The sequence below is a fragment of the Rhopilema esculentum genome, chromosome 19, assembly GCF_057945365.1.
Source record: "Rhopilema esculentum isolate cy_ngs chromosome 19, ASM5794536v1, whole genome shotgun sequence".
Taxonomy (NCBI): Eukaryota; Metazoa; Cnidaria; class Scyphozoa; order Rhizostomeae; family Rhizostomatidae; genus Rhopilema; species Rhopilema esculentum.
In genome coordinates this window covers 7,494,258-7,508,214 of record NC_142833.1, presented here as the reverse complement: position 1 = coordinate 7,508,214, position 13,957 = coordinate 7,494,258, and the positions used below count along the sequence as shown (strand labels likewise).

The 13,957-nt window shown below is 38.0% G+C and overlaps 1 protein-coding gene and 1 non-coding gene across 3 annotated transcripts; both read left to right on the top strand.

Annotated features, from left to right (window-relative positions):
- Positions 1-5,706: 5,706 nt before the first annotated feature.
- On the top strand, positions 5,707-8,784 carry LOC135688336 (uncharacterized). 2 transcript variants are annotated; one of them, XM_089114123.1, is made up of 2 exons: positions 5,707-5,776; positions 7,691-8,777. In XM_089114123.1, exons 1-2 carry the CDS (start codon positions 5,746-5,748, stop codon positions 7,990-7,992), a joined length of 333 nt encoding a protein of 110 aa, XP_088970249.1. In that variant the 5' UTR covers positions 5,707-5,745; the 3' UTR covers positions 7,993-8,777. The 2 variants fall into 2 exon arrangements, 1 of the variants encoding a protein (XP_088970249.1); XR_016144937.1 differs by lacking the exon at positions 5,707-5,776 and adding an exon at positions 6,163-6,313 and having other exon boundaries at positions 7,691-8,784.
- A 509-nt stretch (positions 8,785-9,293) lies between these two features.
- Positions 9,294-13,598, top strand: LOC135688398 (uncharacterized). Its single transcript, XR_016144952.1, has 3 exons — positions 9,294-10,260; positions 10,303-11,313; positions 11,875-13,598. It is a non-coding gene; the product is annotated as an uncharacterized LOC135688398 (transcript).
- Positions 13,599-13,957: the final 359 nt, after the last annotated feature.

The following is a 13,957-nucleotide window of genomic DNA, read 5'->3' as shown; positions in this document are numbered from 1 at the left end:
TTTATTTGTTGAAGTGAAGTGACCAGGTTGCTAGAACACTTGACTGAGGTGTTCAAGGTAGCAAGTTCTGAGCAACTGCCCATCAAGAAGCTGTAGATGAGACTGTGTGACAGCTGATCTGTAGTAGGATTATATGTCATCAATTAACATACTTAATTATTACGCTAACCTCGCTTTCGTTTGTATATAACGTGGGCATCTCTATGAACATGGGCCAGTCCGCCACTGCTGCTCTGGGATTGATAGCAGTCACCACATTTCTACTAGTAAGATGAGATTTCAAGATCTTCGTTACTCGCCGTACATATTCTGCTCTTATTTTTTCTTTCATTTCGATGTCTTTAATGTCATCTGCTTCCAGAAAACCTAAATATTTGTACCCGTTATCTGCATCAATCTCCTTTATTCTGCCACCAGATGGGATCTCAATACCTTCACTGTGGATCAATCTTCCTTTCTTCATGACTAAAACCGCGCAATTGCTTATACCAAACTCCTTCCTTACTGAAATCACGAACTTTATTTATCCGGGTATCCAAATAATTTCAGGTCATGCATGTATAGAAAATGGTCTATTGTTGGACCGGCTTTTCTGACATCATATCCAGCTTTTACTTTGCGTAGTATGAATGATATAGGAATCAAACTGATAACAAACCAAAGAGGTGATAGACTGTCCCCTTGGAAAATATCCCGTTTTATTCTCACTTTTCTAAGACTTTCCCCTCCAGCTGTCAACTCTGTTTCCCCAATTTTTATCCTTTTCTTCAAAAATATTTTGATGTTATCAGCGATTTTGAAGATATCAAGGCACTTCAGAATCCAAGAATGGGAAACCATATAAAAAGCTTTTTTGTAATCGATCCAGCATATTGCCAGACCGATTTGCCGTTTCTTGCAGTTGCGTATGATAGTCTTGTCAATGAATAATTGATCTTTAGTGCCTCTTGATTTTTTTTACAACCTTTTTGGTAACAATCAGTTCGTGTGTCCACACAACCTTAAACATGTAATCGGTCTATAATTTCTAGCCTCATTTCTTTTGGTTTTGTCTTTGATAATAAGGACATTTTTCCTTTCGTCAACCAGGTAGGGGCATCATCGAGATGAGGCATTCATTCAACATTGCAGACATTTTCACATGAAGGGACTTAATGTTCTTAATCCAGTAGCCAGGTGACTTCCAGTTCGAGAGCTTATTAGCTTGTTTCCTTAACCTTTCTGTTTTTACACTACGATAAGCCTGCTTACTGGCAGCTTTCCCTGCCTCTGTCTCGACTTTCTTAATCCAATTATTTCTTAATCCTTTATTATGTTTGATATCTTTCTCCCATATCCCTTTCCAAACATTTCTTGATGCCTCTGCCTCACTTATCCCATCTCCACCTCTTTCTGTACCTTATCCCATCTCCACCTCTTCCTGTACCTTATCCCATCTCCACCTCTTTCTGTACCTTATCCCATCACCACCTCTTTCTGTACCTTATCCCATCTCCACCTCTTTCTGTACCTTATCCCATATCCACCTCTTTCTGTACCTTATCCCATCTCCACCTCTTTCGGTACCTTATCCCATCTCCACCTCTTTCTGTACCTTATCCCATCTCCACCTCTTTCTGTACCCTCTAAACGCTCAAACCATCTCTTCTGGTTATTTTCAAAGAGTCTGTTTTGTTGATATTGTTCTATTCTATTCTCGTACCTTTTTATTTTTTCACTCTTTGCAGTCACCCTTTGTTTCAGCTCCTCGATTATAACTTTGTATCCCATTTCTTTGACTTTATATTTTGCAGTTAGTCTTGCCCTTGACTCTTCATTTTTCATGGTGTTGTTGATCTCCTTTCTCAGTTCATTTATTTGGTTAGTGAGTCGTTTCTTTCACCAAGGTTCTGTCTTTCCTCCGGTATTCCTCTCCTTCTTAACATATACAAATGGTTCAACTACGCATCCAGGCGCCTTCAATATCTTGTTACATTGTAAGATATTATTTCCTTCTAAATTGGGGATGATTTTATCAACTTGCAATTTTTTTCCTTCAGGTTCTTCCTGTCAATGAACCGAAGGCTCATTAATTGCGGCATTTCTTCTGTTGATAGCTCCTCTTGCATCATTCTCGTAATTTCGATTTCTTCCTCGTCTTATCCGTCCGCTCGTATCCTTTCCTCAATATTTTTTAGATTGTTATCCAAGGTGATCTCCACACTTCCTTCACTAGTACCATTCTCATCATCGCCGTTCCTCACGGTCATTGACCGCCATGCTTCTAGGGCTCCGTCAAAACTCTATATTTTACCCAAAGTTTGCTCATAGTTTTAATCGTGTTTATATTTTCTGCTTCAACCAAAAGTGGTACCATAGGCGTAAGAGACAGGAGCTGGGAGGACTGAAGCCCCACTAATCAGGCAACATTTTTAAGATTTCAGTCTCCATTTTGGAAATTGTTTCTCAACGAAGCAATTATATTCGGGTAAGATCCATGCTAAGCCCCCTTAAACCTTTTGTAACCGCTACGCTCATAGGTAATACCAAGATACTATGTGATACAGTCGACTCCTCTTATAGTCACTTCAGTTGCAGTCACATTACTGGCTACAGGCGCATATTTGGGTCTAATATGTGCATATTTGGGTCTAATATGTACATATTTGGGTCTAATATGTGCATATTTGGGTCTAATATATGCATATTTGGGTCTAATATGTGCATATTTGGGTCTAATATGTGCATATTTGGGTCTAATATGTGCATATTTGGGTCTAATATGTGCATATTTGGGTCTAATATGTGCATACAGTGGAACCCCGCCTTACGGCCACTTCGTTAATACGACCACCTCGTTATTACGGCCACATTTGTTTGGCCTGGAAAAACGGCCATACATAGTCTCATAGAATGCCCATATGTACCTATCTATGTCATAATATGTACATATCTAAGTCTATTATGTGCAAATTTTTCACATACGGTATATGTGAAAAATCAGAATGTTTGGTGCTTGATGAGCCTTGCTGGTCGTATTTGTATGATCTTCTCAAATTTAGAATTAATTTTGCTTTCAACACAACCCGATTTCCAATTGGCATCCATACTCACTTGAATTAAAAAGGTTCAAGAATCTAGAAATTGCCACGACCTTTATTTATTGATTGCTGATTGGCTATCTACAAAACCATCTGCCTGCGGCGTTACAAAGAGACCCATGGGATAATGGTATCCGCGTTTTCTGGCTTCCATGGGAATGTTGCGTTGTTGATCTTGAATTGGGAAATTATTTAGAGTGTTGTGTCATTGCATCTCAAATCACGAAGCATCACTAATTGCAAGTCCTGGTAAGATTGCTTGCTGAAGAATAATCATAGTATTGGTACAGAAGAGAATGGACAAACATACAGGACAAACGATGTTAGAAACATCATTGCCTCTTCGAGCACCGAATGCATTGATCAAAAAATTTAAATGGTTTACGCAACAAAGAGGTAATACTTGAGAGTATTTTTAAGTAAAAAGAGCGGGTTTCCTATTTGCTCTGGTCGCGCGACTGTTGCCAAAGCGATTCGACAAATCAGCGAATGGTCGAATCGACAAATCAACTGAGTTGAACGACTTTGCAAATGGTCGTGCATTGACAGTGAAAGAGGAAGTTTGGTGTTGCTCATACTCAGAAGTGCTTTCGCTCAGTCGCGCGAATAGTGCGAATCAATTGGAACCTGGCCTTAAGAGTTTGGTACAGTGGCGGTACTTGCCATACAGATGTGGAAAGGGGTGCAAAATAAATCCTTTTTGGTCCGCGATTTTTTAGTGTCAGACAATGTTATTTTGCAACCAGCTACACCAATTTTTTATAAAATTTGTTGATTTTGCATTGAAGTAACAATGACGCAGATGTTATTTTTTGCGAATCTTAATGTTAGCCGTTCAATCGACCGGGGTAGAAACCTCAAAGTAAACTGTAGAAGAATTTGTCTAAGACTTGTTAGATGTGTATACAGAGTTTGTTAAAGGAAATCACGGCACACCTTCACAGCATTGTTGCTGGGTCACCAAGATTAACCAATCATACCCTGGCAAGTTCATTTATCCTTTCTATCCCATTTTCAACTGTCTCTCTTGTAAAATGTTTCAGCAGGATGGAGAGAAAAATACAACTTATTGACGTTTTTGTGTCTTTTCAGATCAACAAACATACGTTTTACACTACTGAGGCTTTTCTCAAGCACCTACAGTATGAACTCTAAACTTAGTCTAAGTCTGAGTCCCTAAAACAATTTTCTACTGGGATATATATGTGTTTGGGGGAATAATGGGCGAGGGCTGTATAATCATTACACTGCAAAATATAACAATAGATATGGGCGGTATAGGAATTACCAGGCACCGCGGAGCAGGGGGGGCTGTGGGGGCTTTAGCCCCTCAATTTTTGCAAAAATGCCAAATATTAGGTAATACACTACCAGTAAACCCTCTTTTTATACGGTTTTAGCCCCCCCCCCCAATTTTTTTGACTGATTGATTGCCCTTTAGATTAGCTTAAAATAGATTTCAGAATTTTTCTTGCAGTCATTTTTTTGTATTCGTTTAAATCATTTTCTAATTTTGTATGCATACCTTTTTAAATTTTGATTTATAAAATTTTTTTAAATGAAGCTTACTATTTTTGAGATCTCCTAGACCTTGAAGCCCTGGGCCCTCTCCCCTTTCTTTGTGGCCCTAGGTAATTTCTGCTTCCCTCTCTTTATGGCTATGGCTGCCAAAATTTATTTTCATAGCCGTGTTACGTTGAAGCTTGCGAAAAAGAGGAAACATTTTTCTGCCAAGACTATAAGTACTAGTTTTACCACTGCACACTTTCCCCGTTTATCACTGCACAAATCTGTTGTATCGTTGCAAAAATTGTGGCTGCACCTTAGAATTAAGTGTGCAAGGGGGCGGCTAATTTAAGGATTCACAGCATTAGTTTTCTATACGGAAAGTGGTCAGTATTTTTTAAGTAGGTGTTCCTTAAAAAGAGGCAAAGCTAAAAATATTGTTGGGAACGGTAGATCAGATCTACAAAGGTTTGACTGTTGACGACGTCTTCCAGTGAAATCTTGAGCCATTTGAGAATGATAAACAAATAATTTTTAGACAGGAAAGGAGTGCATGATATTTATGAATATTTTTAATGCTTTTATTACATCTTCAAAGTTTAAAACATTGCAGCAATAAATAGTAAACCTAGACTCTAGACATTTCTTTATATATTTGTCGACAAATCCAAGTTTGAAGGCTGAAACATCCTCTACACCCCCTCCCTTTGGCTACGCCCCATGCACTTGTTACTGTTAGGTTCTCTTTTGGCAAATAATGTGCACTTCGACATCAGTGAAGCAATGTGATAAATTATTCTTATGTTGCATTCTGCAGGACTATCGATGAATGGGAAGAGAACTATTTGAATATAGACCGAACTTCCTTGACTGAAAGATTTTGTGATTAGTAAGCGGTACTTTCACATTTCAGCATTTCTCCTCGTCATCCTCACTGTTAGGTCTCCTTCATAGCTGAATTGATAAAAATAATGTACCTGTTAATGGTTATTGTCGCCTATAGTTTCTTTATGAAAGTGGTCAATGACACGGGAAAGAAGATTGAGGTTCTTGGCTTTTTTAATAAGACGTTCTCATGTTTTTGAAAATTGGCGGTATATGTGTTTAGCCAAGTTTAATTACAAACTATTTTCACGCAGGTGGAACAGAATATATAAACATGGGTACTATGCAAGTTGAATATCACATCGGTAGGTGTTGCTATTGATTGCTATGGTGCTTATATGATCTTTTATACTTGCTTTAATTGAACCATTTATCAATGAAGACCACTGGAAAGTGTTTAAGGCCATAGGGCAATGTTCAGAGCAAGTCCCTTACAAGTAATCAAGAAAAGCAGAGAGACTGCGAGGTAACCCTCTTTGATTTTCTTGCAGCCCTCCTTTAACATTTGTTAATGGCTAAGCATGTTAAACAGATTGCGTACTTTTAAAGTAATTGTTAAACTCAAAGTTTATATATAGAGGTGAAATTCCGACATACCTCATGCAGCACTCCTTTTGATGAGGTCCGGCGGCAATTTGCCCCTTTGCCCACTTTTCGACAACACTGCCACTGACCTTCATAAGTTATCAGCTCCTCTGTCCCAATTGCATTTCCGCAAACGACTGTGGGAAGAGTGTTCTGAAATTTTGTCAATACAACTCAACAACCAAGAAAACATTGTGCTTTTTTCAAGAAAAGGTTGGCTAAAGCAAAGGTATACAACAGTTTTTCACGCCAATCTGGTACGTTCAACAAACGATATTAATACTTGCTTATTAAGAAATTCAGCCCTTGTTTAGCTATGTCAATGACGTAAGGACACGTATTAGTTTGATGTCGCCCACTAACAAAGTTTTAGGTTTCTAAACATTTTTGCTTTACAAATACATTACCGAAACTAAGTTTGGGACTTAAGTCAACAAGTTAAACAAATACATCTTGTAAAGAAATACCTAGATGATATCATCAGTTTTCTAACATAAAAAGGCTCAGACCATAAATTGTTTGTCTATACAGTGGAGTTTCGATATAACGAACTTTGAAAGGAACCAGAAAATAGTTCGTTATATCGTGAGTTTGATAAAAACATTGATAAAAAGAGAGAAAAGGTTTTTTGGGTACTTTCGCAGTTTACGCCTAAAAAACCTGCGGTGGGCTTGTTTAGGCTATCTTCTGCTGCTTCTCAATCTGAGTCTCTTAATAAAGTTTTCATTGCCAATGATACCTATGTAAAAAGGTATTCGTTAGTGCCAATATACCTATTCGCAGTAATTTTTGACGCAATCAAACTTTTTTTATATCAGCCAGTGCTTGAAATGTATCTTAGGCATGTTTTGCCGATTACAAAAATGGTTTCTCCCAAGATAAAGTGGTGAATGAACACCGAAAATAAATAAACAAAAATAACATATGAAAAATTTATAAAAAGTTTGCTATATCGAAGGTAATTAAGGTGAAAGGGTTCGAAAAACTGGTTCGTGATAACGAGAGTTCGTTTTATCCGGGGTTCCTTATACCGGGAGAATTTGTAAGGAGTTCGTTAGGCAGAATCCAAGAGACCAAACATTTAGTTCGTTATACCGGGAAGTTCGTTATATCCAGGGTTCGTTATATCAGAATTTCACTGTATAATGCAATTTAATTGCAAAGACCGTCAAAGCATTATTATTTGGTTTTTTTTGCTAAAGAAAAGTTTTCCGTTTAGGGGTTTTTGAGTCGACGTGTATGTGAAACTTTTATCAATACATCTGATGAAGAACTGTGTTCCCAAATTGGTCCATTTTGGCCTGAACCCGATCCAGTTCAGGTCATAAGTTTTCTTTGAAAATCAAGAAATTTCGGTTATACTTTAGATAAGATTTTTTTAAAGCAAATCTTAAAAATTTGACTTTGAATTCCTTTCGGCTTGATTCCAGGGGCAAATTTGAGATTATTTAAATCTCTGAATGGGCTTATTGTCCTATAATTAAAATTGAAAGAGCAAGTTTAAACTTTGCCCAATAAAGATTAGCGTATATGGTGCGTTTTTATGATCCTCGCTAAAGTGATAAAAGAACTAAATAATAAAGCTAGATATTCCCTGTTTGCCAATTCAAATTCCTTTTACTTCTTCTCCAAAGCTACAAGGAAAATGTACACATCAGCATGGATAATGGTTGCATTAACGATGCATCTTGGTGTTGCTACTGAAGACCAATTTGCATCTACCTTCAATCTTGTTTCAAACCCTGGTAACGTTGACGCAGGTGGTGGAAGCAGCTCAATCATTATCCAAAAAGCTTTTCACCAATGCAGTATGAATCCAAACTGCAAATTTGTGGTGGAGAATCTGAGCGCAAATGAATTCTTGGAATTTTCATCAGAAGAAGCTTTGCCTGAAAACCGGGATATGCTGAAAATCTGGGAAAAGCAAATCATGTAAAAGAAAACACTGTATAAAAACATAATATTTAAAATTAACTTCGATGATGATATGATACTTTAGTAAGATTTTCTTAAAGTCGTAAGAACAGGACGTTCACAAAACGTAATATCTGCACTAACATGACCATGGAAACATAAAGACAGCAATGCAAGGATAAGATACTGTCATGTTTTTTATTTTCAATGTCACATTCATGAGGAAATCATTATATTTCAATTATCTTCATGCGTTGTGTACTTTGATTTTGTCCGAACTTTCAGAATGATGTTTCCTTAAACCAAAAAAATAAGAGAAAAGTGAACGATCGTCTTACACGTAGTCACACCCTGACTCTACATTAAACTTTGCTCCTTTGTGTAACGGTTTGGATTGTATATTTATTCAATTTAGTAATGTTCTCGTTGCATGTTAAAGTCACATGTTCTGTTAAGTCCTGTCTGCCTTTGTTTGTTTTTCGACATGTAGTGTGACGCTCGTATTGTCCTTTTAATTAGCTTCTGTTTATGTTATTAGTTAGCCTGGGTTCCAGAGCGTCAGTGTCGAGGAAATAGGGCGGAGGGTTGCGGGTGCGCTCTCTCTTGAATCATTAGAGTTAAGATAAAAGAAGGGATATCTTTTGTGCGTTACGTGTTCGGGGCTTAGGCTCTTTGGCCTAGCCCATCGCTCGATCAACGAGCTGGTTATTAACTGGTTCTTCACCGTCATGACAAGAACCCTTATCGTTACATTTGTACAATATCGTATTTCGGTCCATTATGCCACTGATAGCTTTTGTCCATTACGGCGGCTTACTTTGATTCGTTACGGTGCTGCTTACTTTGATTCGTTACGGCGATGCTTACTTTGATTCGTTACGGTGATGCTTACTTTGATTCGTTACGGTGCTGCTTACTTTAGTTCGTTACGGTGCTGCTTACTTTGATTCGTTACGGTGCTGCTTACTTTGATTCGTTACGGTGCTGCTTACTTTGATTCGTTACGGTGCTGCTTACTTTAGTTCGTTACGGTGCTGCTTACTTTAGTTCATTACGGAGCTGCTTACTTTGATTCGTTACGGTGATGCTTACTTTGATTCGTTACGGTGATGCTTACTTTGATTCGTTACGGTGCTGCTTACTTTAGTTCGTTACGGTGCTGCTTACTTTGATTTGTTACGGTGCTGCTTACTTTGATTCGTTACGGTGCTGCTTACTTTGATTCGTTACGGTGCTGCTTACTTTAGTTCGTTACGGTGCTGCTTACTTTAGTTCGTTACGGAGCTGCTTACTTTGATTCGTTACGGTGATGCTTACTTTGATTCGTTACGGTGCTGCTTACTTTGATTCGTTACGGTGCTGCTTACTTTGATTCGCTACGGTGCTGCTTACTTTGATTCGTTACGGTGCTGCTTACTTTGATTCGTTACGGTGCTGCTTACTTTGATTCGTTACGGTGCTGCTTACTTTGATCTGTTACAGTGCTGTTTACCTTGGTCCGTTACAGTGCTGCTTATGCTGGTGAGCCGTGGTGCTGCTCATTTGGGACTGCTACCAGGCGCGGATCCAGCCTGAATTCCGACCAATGCAAATGTTGTCAGAGAGAAAAACCACAAAAACGAATTCAAAGGAAACGACTCCCCAAGAGAAGACTAAATCTACCTGCAATTCGAAGGAATAAGCTTCTGTGCTGCCCCACCCCTGGAGGATTCGATCTAGGGCTACCCACATTCCTAAACTGATTTTAGTTAGTTATTTGTTACATTGTTTTGTTCGTTCCGTTGCGCTAGTCCGCAAAGTACATTTATGACGTGTAGTTAGATTAGGACTGGGACCTAGTTTTTAGGCCGTTTTTTTGGATTTTCGTGAGCATATTGAGTTTTGTTACAAAATAGGAGCGTGAGAAGACAATTTTCGGGATTATTACAATTAGTGACGGTGTGCCTAAACAATTTGGTACATCTGGCGACCCTGCTACAATTTGTGAGGGTGTACCTTGACAAAGTTTACAAATTCGGTACATTTGTGGCGACCCTGCCAGGACGAGCTTGAGAAATCATGACACAAGAAGGCGAAGAAGTTAGGCCAACTTCAGAGGAGATTGAGAAATCAAGGGATCTTGAAATCGAGAAAGAGATCACGAAATTAACATTTTTCACTGAGCAAACAAACGAGTTATTGGAGGGTAAGGATTATAGGGAGATTGAGATTGTGACTAAGAGAATAGAACAAATTCATTGAAAGATTTCAGATTTGATACTGCAGTTTGAAGAGCTAAAAATAGATGAAGGCAAATCAGCCAGGGCAGTGAGACCATGGAAAAAGTAAACAAAAGAGAAATTTTTAAAGCAGCTTTATGACAAAGAAAAGCTTATTGCTGCATTGAAAGAAAATGAGAATCAAATCAAGGAGAAGGAGAATAGAGTTAAAGAGAGAGAATTTCATTTACAAGAAGAAAGATTTATAGCACAACAGAGATTACAAGCAGATTTTCTAAGAAAGCTAAGTGAGGAAAAATATTTAAGAGAGCAGCAAATATGGGAAAAGAGAATGGAAGCTGAAATGAAATTAGCAGAAAGAAAATTGGAGTTAGAAGCTTGAGCTAAAGCAAATTATTCAAAATTGCCAGAGCTTAGGGTTACACAGTTTAACGGCACTCTGTCAGATTGGGTGAGATTTGAAAATATGTTTACAACACAAGTATTAAACAAAGGATTTGGTGATGAGATCAAATTTGGCTACTTGCTGGAAATGGTAAATCCAAAAGTCAGAGAAAAAATTGCAAATTTGAAGCCAGGTTCAGAAGGTCTAAAGATAGCATGGGACAGATTAAAGAAAGAATATGGACAAACACAAACTGTTATAAACACACACATTGAGGAAGATGTAAATTTACCAGTTATAAGATCACCCAGTTACCAAAAGATTCAAGATTTCTATGAGAAACTGAGCAAAAACTGTGATGCCCTTTTGACACTAGGAGAGAAAGAGGTTCTTAAGGGATTTGTGATGACAACCTTGAATAAGCTTCAAGCCATAAAGTCAGATTTAGTGAGAATAGATGAGAAGTGGGAAACATGGGAAATGCATGATCTAATTGAGAATATTCATGCATGGCTGAGAAGAAACAAACCAGATGACATAGGCAGGGAGACAGAAAAAAGAGAAAGGCACTGGTATGCTGGATATTCAAACAGAGAAAAGAGAAAGCCAAAGTGCATTTATTGTGATGCAGAGCACTGGTCAGACAAGTGTGACAAATATGAAACAACAGAGAAAAGAAAACAACATTTTAGAGATAACAAGTTGTCCCTTCAACTATTGGGTCTTTTGGTTTGCCTTTGAAAATATCTTCTGTTTTAATTTTGGAGTAGAATTTGTCTCCAAGAATTAGATGAATTGTGTACTTCCTTGAGGATGTCATGTAATATGCTTTGTCTCTTGTGTGTTTATACATAGTTTTTAGCTCCTTCAAATCAGGCCTTGTTATTGTTGTGAAATCTCTTAGGTTTGCTCCTGTGACTTCTATCTCCTCTGATGCTTTGTTGTCAACTGACTTCACAACTACTTTGTATATTGGCAGTGCTTGCTTCTTTGTTCCATTGACAGTCATGATATTCTTTGTTTCATGTCTGATTGGCTTCAATTTAAGCATCTTGATGGCATCAGTTGAAATAAAGTTTCTCCCTGACCCAGTGTCTAAAAATGCCCATAATGTCTCATCATTTGATGCAACAGGTATAATTGGTGGCAGTGTCTCTTCTGGAGATGGAGAGTAGCCTGTAAGAACAGAACCTTTCTTTTCTTCTTTCTGACATAAGCTGCTATGATGTTTTGCTTTGCAGTAGTAACATCCTCTACTAAAACACTTGTTTTCTCTGTGTCCTTTCTTCCCACAATTAAAACACAATTTTTGGTTGGGTGATTCATGGAGGAGAATTTTCAGACAATCAATGTATGTTTACCAGAGAAACCAGTGACTATGAAAGGCTTTACAGTTTAGATGTTTTAGGGGTGGAAGATAGAGGTGAAAATGATCAGCTTGATGTGATGAAAGAATTTCATGAAAATATTTGCAGAAAAGAGGACGGCAGATATGAAGTAAAGGTACCATGGGTACCTGGGGCCAAATTAACCAAAACAAATGAACTTCAAAGCAAAAGGAGACTGCAAAATCTGGAGAGAAAATTAGAAAACAAAGAAAGCTTGAAACAAGAGTATACAAAGATTGTAGAAGACCAGTTAGAGAATGAAATTATAGAGAAAGTGCCAGAAACAGCAACTGGAAGCAGAGTTTATTACATGCCTCATAAGCCTGTTGTTAGTGAAAATGCAACCACAACAAAGGTCAGAATGGTTTTTGATGCAAGTGCAAGACCTGATCATTCATCTAATAGTATCAATGATTGTATGTACAAAGGCTTAGCAATACAACCACATCTATGGGACATATTGATAAGAGCAAGAATGTCACCATGCATACTTCTTGGAGATGTGCAGAAAGCGTTTTTGCAAATAGGAATCAAAAGTGAAGACAGAGATGCTTTCAGATTTTTGTTCACTTTGGGAGGTAAAGAGGAACACTTGCGTTTCCTGAGGGTGCCCTTTGGCACAGAAGCCAGTGCTTTCATGCTAGGAGCTACACTTGTGTATCATTATGATCATTGTGACACAACAGAATTTGAAGAAACTGTCAAAATGCTAAGAGAAAACACTTACGTAGACAATTTGATGGCAACAGGAGAAAGCTGTGAGAGTTTACAGAAATTCAAACAACAGTCAACAGCAATTCTTGAAGATGCAAGGTTTCCTGTGCATAAATGGGAATCAAATTTAGCAGAGCTTGAAAGTGAGGAAATGAAAAACCCATCCACAATTTTAGGCCTAAGCTGGGACAAAAGAGAAGATATTTTAGAAATTGAGATAAATAAAAATGCAGAGAAAAATCCAGTAACCAAAGCAAGTATGCTAAGTCAATTGAGCAGAGTATATGACCCACTTGGTATTGTCTCACCAACACTTGTAGAAGGAAAAAAATTGTACAGAGAAGCTTGTGATGAAACAAAAGGATGGAATTCAGAGATATCAAAGCCTCTTGTCAAAGATTACTTAAAATGGGTAGAACAACTGAAAAATGTCAAGGTTCCTAGGAGTTTAATTAAAGAGAACAGAAGAGTGAAAGGAATAAATCTCCATATATTTGCAGACGCAAGTGCAGTTGCATGCTCATCAGTATTGTATTAATTGCATTAATACAACATGAAACAGGCATTGTGAAAGGCCTTTTGACATCAAAATCAAGGATATCAAAGCGAAATACATCCATTGCAAGGCTGGAACTAGTAAGTGGACAAATGGCTGCCAATATGGCCATTAATGTTCATAGTGCACTTAAGGGATTGCCTATTACCTCAGTTAATATATGGATGGATAGCATGGTAGCACTTTTCTGGATTACAAATCCAGGAAAATTATGGAAAGTCTTTGTTGCAAGCAGAGCAAGGAAAATTGCAGAGATAACAGACAAGCTTGACATTAAGTGGAGATACTGTCCATCAAACAGTAATATTGCAGACATAGGAAGCCAGGGGCAAATATTGAAAAGATGGTCGAGGGGAGTGGTTTGAAGGACCAGAGTGGCTACTCTCAGAGAAAGATTGGTCAGATCAGCCAGATTTAAAGAATTCTTTAGCAGTAAACAGTGAATTTAAGCCAATGAAAGAAACAGTATTTCATGCAAATGAAGTGGAATCAGATGAATGGGAACAACTTTTAGAGAGAAAAACATATTGGCAGACTTTAAGAACAACTGCCTGGGGGCTGAGATTTGTTAAAACTGTCTAGCCAAGGTGAAAAAGGGAAAACTAACAAAGGGGCAACTGACAACAGAAGAGATTTAAGTGCAAGGGATTACTGGGTGAGAAAGGAACAAAGCAAAATAACAGAAATCAAACAGACACCAGGGTGCAGAGTTGAGAAAGAAGAGG

What these genes read in the sequence shown, in the direction of transcription:
- LOC135688336 (XM_089114123.1), top strand. Translation starts at nt 5,746, where the DNA reads ATGGGTACTATGCAAGTTGAATATCACATCG. An exon ending in GCAAGTTGAATATCACATCG is followed by an intron (nt 5,777 to 7,690) that starts GTAGGTGTTGCT and finishes TCTTCTCCAAAG; the next exon opens with CTACAAGGAAAATGTACACA.